General features: G+C 43.1%; 2 protein-coding genes across 4 annotated transcripts in view; both read left to right on the forward strand.

The window, feature by feature from the left end:
• Positions 1-377: 377 nt before the first annotated feature.
• Positions 378-15,517, forward strand: NFU1 (NFU1 iron-sulfur cluster scaffold). 2 transcript variants are annotated; one of them, XM_054180759.1, is made up of 9 exons: positions 378-461; positions 2,648-2,754; positions 5,586-5,721; positions 8,306-8,372; positions 9,207-9,321; positions 10,492-10,555; positions 12,792-12,966; positions 13,751-13,839; positions 14,668-15,517. In XM_054180759.1, exons 1-8 carry the CDS (start codon positions 415-417, stop codon positions 13,796-13,798), a joined length of 759 nt encoding a protein of 252 aa, XP_054036734.1. In that variant the 5' UTR covers positions 378-414; the 3' UTR covers positions 13,799-13,839; positions 14,668-15,517. The 2 variants fall into 2 exon arrangements, with proteins under 2 accessions (XP_054036734.1, XP_054036732.1); XM_054180757.1 differs by having other exon boundaries at positions 13,751-15,517.
• A 3,376-nt stretch (positions 15,518-18,893) lies between these two features.
• GFPT1 (glutamine--fructose-6-phosphate transaminase 1) overlaps positions 18,894-20,575 on the forward strand; it is a 47,150-nt gene continuing 45,468 nt past the window's right edge. Inside the window, exon 1 of one of the 2 annotated variants that reach the window (XM_054224957.1) lies at positions 18,894-18,975. In XM_054224957.1, coding sequence (XP_054080932.1) covers positions 18,969-18,975 — 7 coding nt within the window. In that variant the 5' untranslated portion in view covers positions 18,894-18,968. Of the gene's footprint in view, positions 18,976-19,488; positions 19,513-20,575 lie in introns of those variants that run through there. The other variant, XM_054224958.1, reaches the window with a different exon arrangement.

Genomic DNA, 20,575 nt, shown 5'->3' on the forward strand with positions numbered 1-20,575 from the left:
AAATCGGCAGTTTCTTGATGGCTTGTAAGACTTGGAGGGGGGGAAAAAAAGAGAGTTAGAAGGGGCTTAATTGAAGTGTAAAATTACTGAAAAGAAAATTGCTTCTCTTTCACCTCAAAAACAGGAAAATGTGGTTCTGAGGGGGCTGTTTCCAAGCCCTGCCTGCGTTATCCCACGCTGCTCCTTCCAGAGGGTGATAAATTGACGCTGGCAGTCGGGACACGGACAGTCACATTCTCGCTGTAGAACGTGCTGCAACGGTAAGAAATAACTTTTTTAAAAAAAAAAAAAAGAAAAAAAAAGTATCCGTTTAAAAAAATAACCAAGGAAGCGTGTTCCCGCCCGCTGCCGCCGCGAGGGGCCGCGGCCGCGCCTCAGCCGGGGCGGGGCGGGGCGGCCCTCAGGAGCGCCAAGATGGCGGCCGCGCGGTGGCTCGGGGCTGTCGCGGGGCTGGGCGGCCGGTAGGTTACCGCGGGGCTCCCTCGGCTCGTCGCTGCCCCCCGCCCCGAGCAGGGAGCCCGGCTTTTCCCCGGAGGGATCCTTCCTCTCGTCCTTTCCCCGCGCGGCTGGGGAGGGAGGGGGGTGGCCATGTCGTAGCGACCTGCCGGGCCGCGCCGGACTCTTCCCCGCTCTTCCCCTTTCGTTCCCCGCTGCAGCGGGCGGATGAGGGTGGAGTTATTTCTTCCTTCTCCTCGTTACAGGCGGGCAGCGAGAGGCTGTTTTTTTCCCCCCAACTCCATTACAGTAGTCAGGTGTTAATTCCCGCCGACACACAGGTGCTGAGGGCCTTCCCCTGAGAGACTGTTCCCCCCCCCGCCCCGCGCACGGAGATGTGAGTCGTGAGGGGGAATTCCCGCCCCCCGCGCTCAGGGCTGTGCAGCGAGGGGTGATCTCCCCCCCCCGACCTGTGCTCTGGGCGGTGCGGCGGGGAGTAATTCCCCCTCCATGTGCTCAGGATCACGGAACGAGGAGTGATTCCCGCACACACACACGGGCACGGGGTCGTGCAGGCGGGGGCAGTTAACTGCCCCACACGTGTATGCTTAGGACCAAGCAATAGGGGGAAATTCTCCCGCCCTAGTTGCTAAAGACTGTGCATTAAGGGGAAATTCTCCCGCCCTAGTTGCTAAAGACTATGCATTAAGGGGAAATTCGAAGGATTGTGTGGTGGACTGAAAAAGGGACTATAATCTTTGTTGCCAAAAGCTCAAGGGAGAAAGGAGAACTTTTCTCTTGGGAGACCTTCCTCACACGTCCCGTTGTGGTCTCTCTAGCTGCTGTCAACGCCAAAAAATAAGCAAATAACATGATTTAGACCTTTTTTGTGTTCATGTCTCCCTCACTTGCAGCGGGGAAGTCCATTTCATCTTCTCCTGTTCCCGTGTTTTGAGGAATCTGGGCTTAGGTGTAGTGCTTGTGTTCTCATTGACCACCCCCTGAGAGAATGAGCCACCTCTCTCAGTAAGAGCCCCGCAGATATAATTTAGTTTACCTGCCTTCCCCCCTCTAACTGATAAGGAGGAGAGAAACCAGATAGGAATTAATTCTCTGTATTATCCATGCTGTCTGTGACACGAGGTGGGTTTTGGTTACGTTTTCTGATTTTCACTCTGCTCTGAAATACCTGGATGGTGTTGGCTGTGCGTAAAGTTACAGAAGTCAGAGGTGCGAGCAATTATTTACGCTTTTGAAAGTTAGGCCTGTTACTGCATCACTCTGCCTTGCCTTTTCTATTAATGTTTTTTTCTTGTTTCCCCTGTGCTCTCCCCCCTTTTCACTTGGTCTGAGCAGGTGACGCTACCCATATTTTGACTGCTAGTGCAAGTTGTGTGGCCAGTGTGGAGTTGGCCATCTCTTGTCCAGCCTAAAAACCATCTTTTTAGGTGGTCTGGTTTAATTCTGGAAGAGTACTTGGATGGGAATATACTGAATTTCTTTATTTCCCAAAGGGAAGAAATACAGAGAAGCGGACAGGGGTGAGGGACGGCTCGGTACATGTAGCTAATAGAGTTTTTATCTTTTATCCAATGAGTTGTGCCGGTATTTTTTTCTTGCGGCAAATTTTTGTGCAAGAGTAGCCATTGCATTACCTTTTTAGCCTTTTTGTATCTTCTAAGAGTCATATAGGAGAGCCTTATGGTTGACCAGCTAAACCCCCAGAGTAGAGGAGTAAATTCTGGCCTTGATTTAGCCTCAGGTGCTTGGGGTTGGATTCATCTCAGCCATCTGTAATCTGATAATTAGGTGTTTAGTCCAAGCTAGATTTCCAGGTGCTTGCTGCTGTTGGAGGGAAGACAAAAGGCTCCCTCAGGGTGATTTATCCTCTTCTGTTCTAGGTAAATAAGGGGATTTGCCTGTCTTTAGTGACTGTGAAGGAGTCTAGATTAATTTTTTTAGGTGGCAAAAATTGGAGAGTTATGTCTATTTTGTTATGAAAGGAGAGAGAGGTAGTGCTGAAAAGGGGGAAAAATAAAGGACGTTTTGCGATTTAACCTGCGAGCTCGAAACACTACCGGAGAGGTTTAAGGCAGATGAGCGTCTTGCTGAGTTTGGCGTTGCTAGAAGTGTGTGAAATACTCTCTGTGAGGTAGTGCGGACTTGTAATCTGGAAATTGTTAATAAAATTATTAAAATCATTTTTCTCTAGGTTCTGTCATATGATGTTAAAAGATCACAATTTGACAACTCAACAGTCTTTCCACCAACTTGTGACAAAGAAACCATGTCTTCCATCTGCAGTATGGCATAATGCAGGTAAATGCTAGTTAAAAATGAATAGACGAGCACTTTGTGAGTTTTTATGTCTTGTGGTAATAATGAAAGACTACTATTCTTTCAGAGATCTAGGTGTGGTAACATTTCCTAGGTGGTTTTAATGAAGTGCTAGTGCACCTGGACATTTGGAGCTTGGGGAGGAGGTGTGGATGGCTCGCCATGTGCTTGATTATACATGTTTTTTTTCTGTTATTCAGCTGCTAAGACTTATAAGGGGCTTTGTTTGTGCAAAATATTATTTGGGTTTCCCGCATTTCTTCATTTACACTAAGATAGAAATTAAATTTATCCCTTGTGAAAGATTTTGTGTTGCCTTCTGTCCTGCTTTAGCTGGTGAGCTCTGCCAGATAAAATTGCTGGCCAGCCCCTAGCAGGGATGAAAGCAAAGCCTTTTGTTCTTAGAGTTACAATATTTTCTTTTTTTTAATTTTTCCCCTCTTGAACACACGTCGATGTATAGCGCATCAGTGATATTCTCCAGTAATATTACCTGCAACTTGGTATTACCCTGAAAAAACAATGTTTTAAGATTGAGTTTGATGTACCTACCATTTTTTTAGTAGACTGTAATGCTCAGGAAAGAAAAAAAAAAACCAAACCAAAAAAAGCAATCTGTGAAACTTGCACTGCAGAAAAACACTGTGCTTTTGCACCTGCCTGAGGCATTTAGCAATTGCTCTCCAATGCTGTAGAAGGAAGGGTCTAGGGGGAAAAAAAATCTGCAGGTGCTGTTGTGTGGAATTAGTCACAAATAGAAATCTTATTTAAATGAGTCTGCTCAGGCAGAAGTTTCTTTTCAATTCTGATTTCAGAGAAGTTCAATCTTATCTGGTCCAGCACCATTTTTTCTAGTTCATTTCTAATCAACAGGCAGACTCTGACAAGTCGACTTAGTATTTTACCCGCTTCTGCAAGTGTCCTACTAAAGTCAGGCTCTATTTGGTGTCTTCTTACCTTGAGCAGATGGCAGAGCGGAATAATAAGCAGGTACACGGAGTGTTCCGTAGAGGCTTGAAACAATACAGATGTTGATGTAAATACAGCCAGTTACCAACTACTGAATAATAAATTCCAAATGGGTTTTTCACAGCTGTGCAAAGAAATCTCCCGGTTGATTAGTGATTGCAAAACCAGGTTTTAGGAAGACGATCTTCAACTGCAGGACGCTTTTTAAAATACAGTGGCTACCCACGTGGACACCTTTTCCGAGAGCTGAGACAGCCATTTGTGTTTTAGGGTGTTAAAGATGCTAGATGAACAATGTACGATAGCTGTTAATGACCCGTTGCTTTCAAAAAATTGGCAGAGTGCACTCAGTTTACGCCACCCAGATCCCCTGTTGTTGGTTATTTGTTAACTGTGCTGTTAACGTTGGATGTGATTTTGGATGCCAGCTGGATCTGGAAGATGAGTAGCTCTTCCATCCCTATGGATAAAGCGGACTAGTTGCCTGCTCTATCAGTATTATTCCTTTCATGTTAAGACTAAGTACTTCTGTGTGAAGTCTTTTTTCGCTTTAAAAAAAAACAAACAACAAAAAAAAGAAAAGAAAATGTGGTTTGTGCATTCTTTGCCATTGTGCAGGTTCAAGGCGAGGGGGTTGTTACCATGAGAGGTACATGCAGTAACAATTTGGCAATTTATATATGGTATGATTTGTCATCTGATACTAGGGTGCTATGGGCAGCTCTTTTTTGCTGCTTTAAATCCCTCTATTGCATGTTTTTTGAAGTTATGTGAGCTTGTTTCTCAAGTATAATTTACTTATAAATATTAGTTCCTAGAGATTTTTGTTTTTAAAATGCATTTTTTCTTTCCTGAATGTTCGTATATCATTGTGTTATTTGATGTGCAGGGAGAGTTAGAAAAAAGGAGATCTAGAAAGAGAATTAGAAGACAGGAAACTGCCCCTAAATGATGTTCAGCTTCGGTGGGATATCAGGCATGTGCTGCGTGGACATGTCTACAGGAAAATACACTATTAAATGTACGCCATTAAATGTAGAATAATAAATTTTAGTCAAGATCAGGCTTTTTTACACTCTTCTAGTGAAAGAAAGACCCGTGCCTCAAAAGGAAGTTCTGTAAAAGTTTATCTTTTAAACATCTTTACCAGTGAACTGTAAATAATTTTTTTTTAATTGTTCAGTCAGTTCAATTTCTGGAGGATAAGTGATAGCTTAAAGTAATTTTTCACTCTGTAGAAAACAGTATAAACAGGGTGTAGGTCACTGTAACTGTTGTTATGCTTCTGTTTCTTTTTTTTATAGTACTGAAAGATGAAATAAAAACCATGCCCCTAAATTATGTGTATCCTCAAGAGAGGGTTAGTAAACCTGATTACGCTTTGAACAGGAAGTGATAATGCTGGAAGAGGGAGTTCCCAGCATCTGAGGATCATAAAATAAAATAAAAAAAGCAACAGAGAAATTAAGGTTGCATCTCTCAGCCTTGAGCAGAAAGCGAGGGTGGTACTGGCCTCATGCAGTTCGATGCTGTTGCAGTAGGGTGCTTTTTAGTAAATAAACGTTAGCAAAAGATGCAAAGACAAGGTTCTGTTTATCGTCTTGTTTCTGTGAGGTGACATGCCTGTGCTTATCGGTCTTCATGTCAGTCTGGAGGCTTTCATGGAACCCATTGCATTGTGCTTTTAAAATAGCGTTGCAGCACAGGCTGCTGTTTGCTATAGCACAGCGATCACCCGGGCCTTGGCTTGTGAAATAATCAGGATCCCTGACTTTCATTTAAGCTGCTTAGGTCTGATTATTTTTCTTCTTTTTTTTTTTTTTTTTTTCTTTTTAAATTTCCAGTAAGATGTATGTTTATTCAAACTCAGGACACACCAAATCCAAATAGTTTGAAGTTTATTCCGGGGAAGGAAGTGCTGGAATCGAGGACTATGGAGTTTTCCACACCAGCTGCGGCATTTTGCTCACCTCTGGCAAGGTATTATCAAACACATCATAATTTGTTTGGGGGACCAGTATGGGCTGTGTGTCTACAATTGACTACAATGTTTTTAAGCACAGCTTCTGATCATTCTTCTCCTCCTCATACTTGGGAGCAGTTTGATTGGATTTAAGTTTTTAATACCGTTTTACTTGTGCATAAAATTAAAGCTGTGAATATTGTCATTACTAAGCAGTCTTTCTATGCGTCTGTACTCCCCACGGCTGTATCATAGCAGAGTGCCTCAGGGTTTAGTTTATGCAATGGGATTGAGTGATGTTATAAATCAGTATTGTTGAACAGTTGCTGCATCCCCAGTGAGACCTCTGGCCCTGATTTTGCAAAATTGTTCCTGTCAGAACACTCTGAATTCAAGCAGTTACTTGGAAATCATGCAACTTTTCAGAACGGAGAAATAGATGGCTGAAGGAAGTAGATAATCTCCAAATACTTCAAAATAAACGTAGTAGCTTGCTTCCTTAGGCAGATGGTGGTGGTAACCTGAACTTCAATGGATTTTTACTTAGCAAAAGTTTTACGCCATTTCTGTCAAAGGAAAGCCAATTTTGGCTGCTCTTTCAGGCTGTATCTGTAACAGGTCTTGGGAGTTGCAGCTTTCAATACCAAAATGTGTGATCTGGAGTAAGAATTGCTGAGCAGATAATCGATTCGTATCATCCTGTTATAGAAGGGGTCTGGAGCACCATCACAATATTTGGAATATTTGGAAGTAAACATTTTTACATGTTTGTCATAGCTCTCACATTAGCCTCTGAAAAGAAACTTAATCTGTTTCATGGGTGGAAGGGCTTCAATTTGAGGGTGAGATCCTGAAATGCTGCAGTAGGTTACCTCCAGAGATCCTAGTTTAAGTCATCTTTGTTTATATTGTAAGAATTACGTGCAAAAGTAGAAGCTGTTTCATTTGACAGTCTCTCCAGGAAATTGTAGGGTTATCAAACATGAGCACTGACGTTTCCAAACGTCTCTTGCAGAGTTTGAGAGCAAACAGGGATCTTTAGAAGCAAAGCTCTGTGACTTAAAGAGAAAAATACAATGTGAAAGGTTTTTGAGGACATCAAAACATGTTAGTGGAGTACTGAAGCTCTAGGATCTGATTATGCCAAAGTGCCTCAGGTTGCAGAATGCAATCGGCTGTCAGAAAGTGGCATTTTGTTGTTGTATATCTGCAAATAGATGTTTTCATCAAAGACGACGTGTGTGCTAGAATGTGTCCCACAGCAAAACAGCTTCATTATGCGTATTATGCAGGTTAATGGAAAGAAGTTGCCTACTATACATCGTTAAACTCCCGATTATGGTTTTTGTAAATGGAATGCTCACTTATTGTGAAAGGGAATATTCATTTTCCGAAGAAGTAACAAAAGCTTTATGAAGGGGAGGGAGGACTATTTAATTCATCTAGGATAGTTTGATGCATAATTGAACTTGCATAATTTCATTGTTTAACTTTAAAATCCAGTTGGTTTAGTGATATAAAAGCCCAACACCTGTATAGCTGCTTCATGTGTGGAAATTCTTTCAAATGGGTATTGTGAAATCTCTTCTGTCAATTCTGGTCATGCGTTCCTTTGTGATAAGATTTCCAGTTCCTTCATTCATTGCGTTTGGATGTTTTCCAGTCCTTTAGGAGAAAATATCTATTTTTTTTTCCTTAATTACAAAACTACTCTTACAGCCTTATGCTGTATTTAACTCTGGGTGCCTCATACTTTTAATGATTTATTTATTTATTTTACTCTTCAGGAGTAGCATCATTTATTTATTCTGTAGATGAATTAGCTGAGTTTTATTTAACCATTTGTGGAAATTGGTCTTTACATTCTCGTTCTGCTTTTTATACTTAAAATATTGTCAAAAATATGGTCTTTCCTATGATCTAAATTCTTGTGATGCATTGGAAGTGTGCTAATTTACCGCCTTCTTGTTGGGTGCTATATGGGCCACCTCAAGCAATTTAGTATGAATCATGAGACTTTACTAAACCTTCAAATTTTTCATGTGTCGTACAAAAGACTAAAAATATTGAAGATTGCTCACAAAGTGAGTTGGTGTGTTAAAGCCTTATGGACTGCTTGGCACTAATCCTTTTATTTAATGGCAATAGGATTGAAGGCAGTTATTGTTGAGCACAATTACTTTAAATAACTTGCTTTAATCTGAGGAATATTCCTTGTATTTGCACTAGTCCTGCCTGAAACAATAGGCGCTTACTGGTTTTGATGCTGAGCAAATACATTTTTATATACAGAATATAATTTTGCCTCCAAAGAAGAACCGGAGAGAGAGAAACTCTTTCATTCATCTTGTAGAAAAGTCCTGTAAGATGTGTTCAGTTTTACTATGTACACTGCTTCACAGCAGGATCTCCTGCCTCCTAGTAAGCTCTAGGTGCAGTAATTCTGAGTTTCTCTTAGTGGTTCTGGTTTTAGTGGTTATTTTTGCCTAGAAATGTATTCTAGAACGTTTTTTCTGTGATAGATTAAATAAATCCTTATTGCCTGAAATGTGACTGCATTTTGGTGTTTGTGTTTTTTGTTTTGTTTTGTTTTCCTAACAGACAGTTATTCAAAATTGAAGGAGTTAAAAGTATTTTCTTTGGACCAGACTTCATCACAATCACTAAGGTAAGCAGAACAGAGATTCAAATGTACTAAAAGATGGCCATAGAGAAGGTCCTGTTGGATCTTGGACCTGCACAGTGAAAGTACCAAATACAATGTTCACAAGAGGCACAAAGGGAATTTCCTTTAATATAAAAGAAAAAAAGTAAATCGCAATGTATGGATAAGCACTGGAATAGGTTGCCCAGAGAAAGCTTTAGATTCTTTGATCTTGGCAATGGTCATCATTGGGCTGGACGAGGCCCTGTGCAACATGGTCAGCTTGGAAGCTGGCTCTGCGTCAAAGAGGAAGCGGGAGTATATGACCTCCAGAAAACACTTCCAGAGGAGATGGCTGTATGACCCCGATGGTGGGACCGCAGGCAGTGTTGTGTTTGCCCAAGGCGTGGAGCTCATGTCAGCAGAGATAAGGTGTGGTGCAGTAACCATGCAGTTATGCTGTTACTGTGTGAAGAGCATAGGGCAATTCTGTGAATAATAATTTGGCTCAGAATTAAATGGAACCAAACAAACTTGGGTCTCTGAAATGGTTCGGTAAAAATATGTGCCAAATAATGTATTTAGGAGCTTTATTTTTCACCTGTTCTGAGATAATATTTTAATAGCACTTGTCTTGTGAGCAAGGAAATCTTTCTGTTGACTGTTATAAATTGAGTCTTAGTGAACTTTTTTGGCAAAGTTTGACTTGACAAAACTGTGAAACCAAATCTATGCATTAAACACAAGAGCCCATTATGATATTTGTAACATAAGAAGCAGCTCTGCATAATTATTAGGAGGCAGATACTCTGTTTTTATTCTTTTTTTTTTTTTTTTTTTCCCTTATGATTCTCATAGGAGAGTGAAGACCTGGATTGGAACTTACTGAAACCAGATATTTATGCAACTATAATGGATTTTTTTGCCTCTGGCTTACCTGTAGTTACTGACGAGGCACCTAGGACAGATACAGGTAAATCAAACTCTTCAGGAAGAGGCCAGTATCTGCCTTTGGGTTTAGCTTTTGTGGCATCCAGAAGAGCCTCCACTTCTCCGTCAGAAAAGCGTGCAAGAGGATTTAAAGTGATAACTTCTAGGATTAACACAAGAGAGAATTTGCAGAATGTGTATGTGCTGGCAGAAGCAGTGCTGCGCTGTCTAAAGGAGTTGCTTACCCGTGAATGTAGAGCCTGGTTCTCATCTGCTGTAGTCTGAGCAGTGTCTCTCCGCAGGAGCTGTGCTGAGCTCTGTGTTTCGGCAGCGTGGACCGTGTTCTGTTACACTTTGTGTGTGTGAAATATTTTTGCAAGTATTGAGGCTGTGTTTAGGAAGCTGAGTGTTCCTGCAGATCCTTTTTGTGTGGGCACTTACAAAGGCTTTTATTTCCCTCCTTAAATCAAAAAAGAGCACCAAAGCTTAATGTCTGTGTCTTAATGATAGGTTTATGGTCTTAAATGAACAAGAAATAGTAAGAAGTCTTTTCCAAACTGTAATAGAAAGTAATTGAGACAAACTTACGATTTAACTCAAGGGCAGTATTTAGCCTTTTATTTTCTCATTTGCAACTTAGCAACTTAAACAATTCTTCCAGTGTTTTAAGGAAGATTATGACTAGTAAATTCCTTTCTGCTCTCTTATGTCTGGATTTAATTTCAATATTGATATAGACTTTAATTTATATGAAAAAGGCATCTTTAAAAATGCTTCTGCAAGACTTAACAGTGAGCTTAAAATCGCATCCAGAGCTGCTAAATCCAGACACATTCCTAATTCTTTTTTTGATGAATTTTTTAGGTTGCTAAAACTTTCCTTCCGAGAACCCTGCCTTAACCGATGCATCCTTATTGAATGTTAGTTGCTGCTTCCTTTGAAAGGTGTCGCTTCTATTGCCTCTTAAGGCCTTTGCCTATTGAGAACAACTCTGAACCAATACTGGTTTTTGTCGACAAAAGCCTGCAGTGGAAATGAGGATAATGCAGGAAAAGATATTTACTCTGAATTAAAACTTCTGCCATTTGGTTTCAGTCATCTCAGCAATGTTTTTATGCGATTTCATTCTGGATTTGCATTATGGATATGCAGTGTTAGTAATCATATTGGAATTCTCTCCGGTTCTGATTTGCACATTTTTCTTTTCCCCAAGCTGCATCAGAAGAAGATGATGAAGTTGTACTGATGATTAAAGAACTGCTGGATACAAGAATAAGGTAAATCAGGAACGTTACTGCTAGGTGGAGCGAGTTAGTCTTGGGGTTTGGATTTATTTAGGGGCCAGTGCATTTTTCTTTGGCTATGCGTGATTTCATGGCTCAGCATCGACTGTGGGGGTTAAAGGGCAAAACTGGCCAGCGTTCAGAATGCTGTTGCCTCTGTTTGAAAACCTTCTGTCTGGTTTTCCTGTTCAAGCAAACTGTATGCTGAACAGAGGCCTTATTGCTGGGTGATTTTAGAACCGTGTATAGTCTTACCCTCCATAGTGTGTTCAAAGAGGTCCATTGGGTTTAAGGTGGTTATTTTTAAGTAGGGAAAACAACAGTCTTTGCTTTTGCAGTAACATTTTTCCCTCTGTTGTATTCATCTGTGTCTTAATTATACTTGTCCTTCCCTTACAAGTGTCCCACAGTAGTTTATACTCTTGTGTCCTACTCTAAAGGAAAAATTTACTAGTGGGTTTCCCTTGCTGTCTGGTCTTCAATGGATTTTGTCCTCGTATCCTGCTTGCATTTTACTGGTTGCAATTTTATTGGTATTCTAACAGAGCTTGACTTTAGAAACTGGTGGTAACTAATGAAGTCTCAAGAGTGACTATGGATCATGTTGTTTACCTGAAGTGTATTTTTATGCTCATTAATTGCGTTCCAATAAGCAACTTGACATTTTAGATGCAGGGGAAGATATCTGACATGTTTCTGAAGCTGTGATGTCTGATGGCGGCATCTTCTCCAGCTTACAAATTTCAGGAACCAGAAACATGTATGGGAGTTAAAATCACGGAATTCAGTTTAATTTTTCCAGAAGTTACAATGAACTTGGGTTTTTAAATTTTCACTTTTTAGATGCTGCATTTTAAAAGTGATATTTAAAAATACCATTTTGGTTATCTCGGAGCTGACGCATGGTATTGGTTCATTTTCCTGAAAGGAAAGAGGGAGAAAGGCAGAAATAAGCTGGCATGTTCTTCCCAAGCATATGTGCTAAGTGTTGAAATGTGTAACCCAAGTTTACTGGTGTATAAAGCCGTGGCAGAAAGTACCATTCGGGAGGCCCTTCTCTTGCTGGGTATGTGGTCGTTTGAGCTCCCTGTAGTATGTCAGTCCTTGATTTCCCAGTGGCCTTTCGTAACAGTCGTGGAATTTCTGCTTCTCCCCACCTTTTTCTTTCTTTCATTCCCTTCCCCCTGCACTTCTCAGTGGACCAAGAAGCTGTTGGTGAGAATATTAGCAGTAGTGTATCTTACTTCATTTTACAGCAGCATGGTTTGCAGAAGCTATATATAAACCAGTGGTACGTACAGAGCACTTCTTGTTTAGTCGTTCAAAAATATGTGCAAAGAAGTGGTCAGAAAGTGCAGGATGGAGAGACTGTAGATTTGCAAGGTCTTGTAGTGTGTTTAAAAAAGTTAATTTCAACTAAGAAAAATGGAATTTTTAGTCATGTTCTTTGACTTTTTGGAATGGAGGTGATTTGCTATGGTGAGTTGTTAATAAGTGGGTCAGATTCATAGATTATTCTCTTGGGAGCGTAGCTCTCAAAAGAGTTATTTTGGAAATCAGTATAAAGAGCTTCTGTTAGAGTAACTTGATGGTTTTAGCTTGGTCTGGCAAAATGTTGCTGTGGGGATACAGTTACAATGCTGGGCATTTGTTGCTTGCAAAAGGAGACGAGGCTGCAGAAATGCTAATGGTACTGGGATGTGATTTAGCAGATGCTGGTTTCTTCACCTGTTAGCAGGATTAAGCTTTTATATAGTCGTAGCTTTTTTTTTTTTTTCTGTCTTGTGTCAACTATGGTGAACTCTGTATTTATGGGAGCACTTAAGGACTTCTTATCACTGTCCCTAGTCAGGTAACAACACACATGCATTGTGTGGTAGGACACATACCTATTACATTTGGTGCGTAACGGAGGCAATCATCGTTACGTGTCGAGAGGGCCTCAAGGCAAACCAGTATTTCTTTGCAGGCTGAATCAAGCTCTGCTCTAAGGTGCTTAGCCTGGCCTAGAATTTCAACGTCCTACGGAAAAGCAGTAGCCGTCAACATGAGAGAGTCCAGCAAAGTATGTATTGTTAGAAATTTGAAACAGGTGGTTGTAGAGAAAGAGGGCTTTAGTTACTATTCTTGACAGTTTGTTGTGTGTATTAAATTGAGCTTTACTAAAGATTTTTGGAAGGAAATATATTTCAGCTACACCTGCTTTAAATTGAGTCTTGTGTTCCATCAGGCCGACAGTGCAAGAAGATGGTGGTGATGTTATTTATAAAGGCTTCGAGGATGGGATTGTGCAGCTGAAGTTGCAGGGCTCGTGCACCAGCTGTCCCAGTTCCATCATCACCCTGAAGAACGGGATACAGAACATGCTCCAGTTCTACATCCCTGAAGTAGAAGGCGTGGAACAGGTGGGTTGGTGAGAGATAATAGCTGCTTTCTTTTAAATGGAAAAGAAGGTCCCTTTCCAGTGTGGACAGGCTGACAGTTTAAGCAAAAGTACAGGATGTACAAACGCAGTTTTTCCAACTCAGAAGCTGTATCTTAGCAAAAGATCCAGAACTATGCAAAGTCCTATGCAACCCTGTGCACCAAAATATGCTGGGGTCTGCCTGGTGGAAAGTGGCTTTGCCGGAAAGGGCCCGGGGTCCTGGGGAATGCCGAGTTGAACTTCCAGCTGTGTGCCTTTATGGCAGAGGAGGCTGACGATATCCCGGGCAGTATTAAGGGAAGTATTACCAGGAGGCTGAGGGAGGTGATGCCTCGTTGGAGACTCCCCAGTATCCCAAGTCCCTCTTGTTCTGAGGAGCCCAGACCTGGATGCTCTGTGTTTGCCAGTGATTGTTGCCTTTGTGCTTTGGTGACTTTGTGCGATAATAAGGGACAGGCTTTTGTCCCCTAAAACGCAGCTTCTTTTGCTTTCTCATTAAAAATCTGATATGCTGCAGTGATTGTTCTAGTGGCCTTCGTAATAACTTGAGCAACCTCCTACTATTTCAGCCACATTTCCTCCTGGCATTTTTGATTGCAAGTATTTTCTTACTTTTTTCGTGCGACTGTTGTCATTCCATGGTGTAGAATAACTGCAGCTCTCCTTGGGTCCAGCAAGGATTTAATGTAATAAATTCTCTATGCGATCCTACAGGGCTGAGAGCTTAAACTGTTCACCTAAGCTACTTCTGGATTTGATTTCAGGTTGTTGACGACGATGATGATGTGGAGAAAGAAGCAAATTCTACTTGAACTAGCATCAGCTATGGCTAAATACATATTCACCTCTTAGTGTACGTAAACTATCTTTGTGACAAGGAGCAACCAAATTTGCCTTTCTTTTCAGAAAAATAGTTCCACTTATATCTGTGAAAATGTATCATCAGTTTAAGCATTTGTCCGCTAATTTATTAAATGCTCTGCATTCAAAAAAGAATCCTTTTGCTCTACTTTGTACTCTGTCTTAAGAAAGAAATGTCAGGCTTTAAAATCTCTCCATTGTTCTTTCATACAAAAAAGCTAAAGACTGAAAAAAAGAGACAAGGCAGAAGTGAAGTTTCTTGACTGTTTTTTGTGCAATAGAATTATTAAATGTTTATTCCCCCAAACCTCCTTATGGGGCTTGCAGGACTATCTGCCCTTGCTCTATAATTGGGAAATTCAGGAATGTTAATTTTATCCAGTCTTGTTAAAAAGCTTTTGATTCATATCAGGGTTTTGTGTGAAAAATAACCCATAACTCCAGCTCTTCATTTTAGAGAATGTGGTATTTTCATCACTTGTGGAAAGTTACCTACTTGCTCACTGCCACTGTGCAAACAATAGCAACAAAAATGAAAAATGTGAGTTGTTTGTTATAAAAATTTTATCTTTTAAAATAAATGTTAGAAGATGATGATCCTTATCAGCTTTAGTAAATAGAGAGACTAATTAGCTTACTTGGAAGTAAAATTGTTCAGCCACCATTAGTGGTCTGTTTAAACTTGCAAAAGTGATTTCTCAACATAGTGCTCCAACATCAAGATGAATGTGCAGCGCTTAAGGGCACAAATTACATTTGTAGGATAGCAAAGAAAATTAATGTGTTTACCTGTGCCGTATCCTGTTTGTTCCTTCTGCAGTGCCAAAGAGTGCAGCGTATGCGTAACTTGGCTGCCCTGGCTGAGCGAGGGAAGACGTGGCAGAACGGAACAAGTTCCTGGTTGAGAGACTATGAGAACAGAAATATTTATTGTCCCGAAATGAAATACGTAAATCAGGCTTTGCAAGTACTTCTGTTTACTTATGCGTGTAGGATTTACTTTCTTCCTGGTGCCTAGCTTTAGCAGATGGCTCTGCTAACGGAAATACTGTTTCTTCTTTGCGCTGCCACAGTCGAGCTGAGTTTGGGGTCGTTATTTCACTTATGGTTATAGTTGTATTCCCTCTGTGCGAGGATTTCGCAGCCTCCGGTGTGTTCCCCTCTTTCGCGCCTTGCCAGTGTAATTCCACTGAGTCCCTAAACAGGATCAGTTAAGTCAGAAAATCTTTTATATAGCATGCAGATCAGCATGTGGTAACCATAAACTTAATATTACTTGTTAGAAATTTGAAATTAAATATTTTAGCAAAATACTTCTTCAGATTTCATGGAGAGTAATAACCTACAGTGATTTAAACTACCCTCTCAGGATTTGGAAATTAGTTTGAAATGACCATATTTTCTTTACCCTTTTATGAAGTACGCAGTGCCTGATCTTACAGGTATATTGATAACAAAATTCCTCTCGAGGGTAGCCTCAGACTATCCAAAAGAGAGCTTGTGCAAACGTTGTCGCCATGTTCTTTGTCAGCAAACCATAGAATGGTGAGGAACGTTTCTCAAAAACAGAGCTTTTTAGGCCTAATTTGTCAATTTAATGCACTATATAAGCCAAAACCGAAACAGCAAAGTAGCTGTTTTGTGTGTTAAATAAAATGTTATCTCTTAAAGGCGTGGTCTTTATTATTCAACTAAGCAGTACTAATATCTTCCAGGTCCAGTAAGGATCCAGTTCTGCCACTGTCTTAGTATTTCCAGTCCTGTTTTTAATGGGCTTTTGATTTGTACAAATAGGACCAAATTAAGCCTGTGCATACTGAGGCTGAAGATGAAGCATCTTGTGATTTTGAGACCGAAGAGATTCCGTGTCCAGCGTGTATGCTGTGTGTCCTCAAGTTCCTCAAGCTCTGTTGTGGAGAGAGAAGCGCGTAACGCTCGCATGCCATCCTCTTTTATCCGTTCTGTCCCCCTCCAAAGTAAGCTTTTTAGGGCAGTGGTTGCATTTCTACAGCGTAAAGCAATGGCGGGGCTCTCCAGCTCTGGAAAAAGGGAAGCAGAGGGGAGGGGTTAAGTGCCAGTTCTCACTTGGGGAACAAAACCAAACCCGACTGTATTCGCAGCATTAACAATAACCATAAACTCTAATGCTATGGCAGCCCAGTGTGGCAAAATTGTCAGCCCAAACCGTTAGGAGTTTGTGAATCTTCCAAGCTCTGTCTGGAATAGCTTAGTGCATGGAAAGAATTCCTGTTAGCGAGAGGCGTCCCGTCTCCTCCACTCACCCAAAAGACCTTTCACATTTCACAGATGCTGAGGCAAACAGGGGAGTGACTGTTCAACGTTTAGCTGAGGAGTTAACGTGGTGGCCTGCGTGCTCTGTGGCGGTACGGTATGGAATGGCATGTTTTTGCTGTTCTTTTTTTAAAGTGGGCCCTTCAGTTAGGGAGCTGGGAAGCTGTGCTGCCGTAACGCTCAGGTCAGCGAGGTTTTTTGACTGCGAAGTTTTTCTATAAATTGTGGTTAGTCATTGCATTTAAAATAGCAATGACTGCTTGAAATTATTCTGGTATTTTTTTAAAGAAGAAAATACTTTGGTATTTTTGCTGTGCCATAGATAAGTACAAAATTGTAGGCTGCCGTTCAGCCATTTTTGTTTTCACCCGTCTCAGCTAGAGAAAACATGTAAAATCCATTCATGTTTCCTAAGCACTGTTCTAGCACTCTCTTTCAGAGGAGAAGCTGATTACAGCTATCTAAGCTCTTGTCATCTTGAAACCGGTCACAGGTGGAGATGTGCTTTTTGTCAGGATGTGACTCATTCCATGGTTCTAGGAGAAATTAGCCTGTTTGTCTCTAAGGCAGCCTTCTGCTAACGCTGTAGTGTTCGGCGTGGAGCAGTCGCCAGCCACAGCCTTCGCCGACAGCAGTTTTGGAGCAGGTACTTTCAACACAGTAGCAGGAGGAAGTGTTTCCCATTACCTGATGTTAACGTACAAAAAGCATTATATTAGGAAAACATACTCTTTTCCATGAGGTGATAGTTGGCAGTCTGTCTGAAATTTGGGACTTTAGCCAGAACTTCTGTTTCAAGTGAAGCATGTTGAGCTTAGAGGAGAAGGAAGTGGGCATTTTTTTTCCCAACCATGACCCATTTCTGTTAATTTTAAAAGGCTCACGTGTGAGAGAGAGTTTGGGAGACTGTTTTCACGTTTCTCCGTCCAGCAGTAAGTTGAACATCTGCATCCGCATGAACTATACGTGGTGGTAAAACCATCTACTGTACATACAGCGAACCTCAGAATAAAGTAACAAGTTACGTAGGGGATAAATATTGGCTTTTATAGGGAAAAAAATTAAATAGCCACTCAAGACTAAACACACGGAGCTTAATTTCTGTAGATGTAAAATTCTGAGGAATTTGCACCGGATTAGTACATATGGATGGATGAGTTAGCCTCGGTTTGAAGGGTTCATTTATATATGGTATAGGTTTAAGTTGTAAAGTTTGGTATTTGCTGTGCTGCTGACATGAACTATGTATTTTGGGAGCGTTTGTAAGGCCCGGCCGTGCTCCTTCAGGTCTGGGGCATCCCACGCTGTAAGTAGAGTCGTATCCTTTCCATTTGTCTTCAGATAATGCTATGGATTATTTTAGGTTTGTCGTGAATACCTTAAGAAATTTCGCTAGTGAGAAGAAGTGATGAACTGCAGGGCAGCAAAGGAACCCCCAGTATAGAAATAAACCCGCAGATGAATTGGGTATGCCTGGCAGACCAGTTTGAACAGTGGCCAAAGGTGAGGAGAGCTGTATTTCGGCGCCGGTGTGTATTGTGTGTACTTCTGGTGATCACCTTTCTATTACAATAGGTTAATAGTCCCCTTCTCAGCCGGGAAATCGACTTCCACTGCCACAAGGCATCCAGCTTCCTACTTAGAGATGTGGAAGTGGGGGAAAAAAAAAAAATCAGAGTTTGAAGTCAGCCTTCCTGCACCTCCCAGCTGCCAAAGGGGAGATAAAGCAGCGAGCACCTTGGCTCCAGGTCACTGCTTTCCGCAGGCCGGTCCTGGGAACAGGGACTCGCTGCCTTGGGCTGTCCCCGCAATGTCCTCGCTGCGGAGCAGAAGCAGGGTGTGATGGCTGCGAACTCTTGACGCGTCTTAGATCGGTGACCTTCCTGCTTCTGTTCGTGTTCTAGCAGCGAGTTCAAAAATTGTTTTTTTTTTACGTATACTAACATTTTGGGTTGTTTTAAGGAAATCTTTCTTTATTGTTAAGATAAAGCTAAGTGAATGGTGTTTTTTCTTAAGAAGGAGATTGCTGTCTTTTTGTCGCCTTAGGCTTTTAGTAAGTTTGTCAGCCGGTACGTGATGGTGGTGGTTGCACGTGGACGGTGTAACTAAGCGGTATCTGGCGGTACCAACAAGGCTGTCGCTCCTCCGCCAGCACACACCACCCCCACCCCCCCACCGGCCCACTTTGCTTTGCAGATTCATCTTAATGCTTTCTTTATCGTGCTTCTGAATAAGTGCTATTATAGAGAAGCAGAGTAGAAAGAAGGGGATGGGCCACGTGGATTTGTGTCATTGCTGGAGGGGGGAGGATGCACCGTGGGGGGGGGGGTACGGATCCTGCCGCTGTCCCTTGGGGAAAAAAAACCCTGGGGGAGAGGGGGGTGAGGGTTAATGATTTGGTCCTCTCCAAACGCCGCTGAAAGGCGTGGGGATAATCCCGCTAATATGAATTATTAGGGGGGTTATCCCCCCCCCCTCCACGGGCTGAAAAGCGGGCCGGGGGAAGGGGAACGCTCCCATTAAAAGCTGGCGGCGGGACGGGCAGCGCTCCCTCCCTCTCCCGGGCGGACGCGGGGCTCCGCCGGCTGCCCGGGGGCAGGACCCCTTTGTGCGTCCCCCGTCCCCGCCCCGCCACTGCGGGCCCGCCCGCCCCGCTCCGGCTGCCACGTCCCGGAGGGGGCGGGCGGGCGGCGGGGCCCAATGGCGGGGCGGGCTGCGCGCCTGCGCCCTGCGCCCCCGCCGCGGGGCGTGGAGGCGGGGAAGGGGAGGGGGGGGGAGCGGTGCGGCCCCGGCGCGCAGAGGCAGCGCGGCCGCGGAACGGGGCGCACCATGTGTGGTAAGGGCAGAGCGGCGCGGCCCCTGGGGTCGGGGGCGGGCAACACACTCAGCGCATCGTGGTAATGCGGGAGGCGGGGGACGGTGCTCCGGTGTGGCCTGGGCCGGGTCCGTGCCCTGCTTTCCCCCCCACCCCACCCCACCCCTCTCCGCCGGGAGAGCAGCGCTAGGCCGGCCGGTGCCGTGCCGAAGGCGTGCGGCGGCGGAACGGCCCGGCCCCCGGGCGCCCCCGGCAATTTGGGGGCGGGGGGGAGGAAAGGGGGCCGGCCGCTTCTGCCTTGCTTCGGTTATAGGGAGAAGGGGCCCCGTCTCCGTTATCTGAAATTGTCATCATCTCCTTTGCCGGCCGCCGACGGTTCCGCCGGGGAGGCGTCATGCGCTGTATTTATAACTTGAAAAGGCAAATTCTCCCCAAATTCTGTGCAAACGTGGCCGGAGCGTAGAAAAGGCCGGCGCCCTCGGTCTGCGGGAGACACGGCAGCACTAAAAACATGCCGTTTCCTCGATGCAGAAGCCGCCGGGGCACTCGGTGGTGTCGGTGGGTTTCGGTTCAGCGGCGGGTGGTGCTGAGGACGGTGACACTCCCGTGTCGGGTGGGTTGGCGAGTTGTGGTGTTTAAAAGCAACGAAGTGGCTTAGGAGCCTAAACCCCAGCACACGTCGGTAACGTGTACGCTATAGGAAAGGGATACAGGTTTCACCAGTAGCGTTTCCAGACGTGGGTCTGGTCGTATCAGAAGAACCACTCCCACTTTTAGGTGGAAAGTGTCGTTTATTGTTAGTTTTTAAGGCGTTAGAACTTCTGATGTGGATACTCCTGCATTGATTCAAGTTCACTCAATGTAGGTTGTGAGGCAGACAGGTAAATTGGTTTAAACGCGGCTTAGAAACGTCCGATGGAGGGTTTTGCAGTGGCTCGTCTCGCTCTGTTCCTGCCCCCGTGGAACTGACCTGTGTTGAACAGATGCCTGGAGTGAGCTGGAGCACGAGCCAGTGAGGCTTTGGTCTCCAAAGTTCCTTAGGTACTCTCCACTCCCGTTTGCCACATTAGTACAATTATTCTACCTCGTCTTTTAGACACAGGAACATAATTCACTCGTGCTTTTCTTCTTTCTATCATATTTGCTTCATGTTTTTCCATGGAAATTTATGCGGCAGTGATTTGTTGGCTCTTCTTATTTGCCTTTCCATGTTTCCTTCTTTGTTTTTTTTTTTTCCTCTTTATTTTTAGGTGCAAAATTAAATTTATGTTCTAAGCGAGATTGTGGGTTTTATACTTAATATGCAAGTTGCCATTTCTTCCATTGTTTTTGTGAGACTGAACCGGTATCACCTTCAAACTGTCAACTCTGTGGAGCGCTACAAAGAGGCGACCAGAAATTCATACGTCAGCTTATGTTTAGCGCTATGTTAATTTGTGTTAAAAGTACGAAGTGGAGCAAAGCTAAGAATAGAAGGGATAATTATTATTATAAATAGCTTGCTGCAAGAATAGGGGTGATTTTGGTGCCTCGTGCTTGCCTTATTTGAGGTCCAGCCTTTGAAATTCGTGGTATTAACATTCTGCTCTCTGTCTTTTTGACTGCGATAAGCCCTGAAAGT

Source organism: Rissa tridactyla, chromosome 20 (genome assembly GCF_028500815.1).
Source record: "Rissa tridactyla isolate bRisTri1 chromosome 20, bRisTri1.patW.cur.20221130, whole genome shotgun sequence".
NCBI lineage: Eukaryota > Metazoa > Chordata > Aves > Charadriiformes > Laridae > Rissa > Rissa tridactyla.

What these genes read in the sequence shown, in the direction of transcription:
- NFU1 (XM_054180757.1), top strand. Translation starts at nt 415, where the DNA reads ATGGCGGCCGCGCGGTGGCTCGGGGCTGTCGCGGGGCTGGGCGGCCG. An exon ending in GGCACCTAGGACAGATACAG is followed by an intron (nt 9,322 to 10,491) that starts GTAAATCAAACT and finishes CTTTTCCCCAAG; the next exon opens with CTGCATCAGAAGAAGATGAT. An exon ending in AAGTAGAAGGCGTGGAACAG is followed by an intron (nt 12,967 to 13,750) that starts GTGGGTTGGTGA and finishes ATTTGATTTCAG; the next exon opens with GTTGTTGACGACGATGATGA.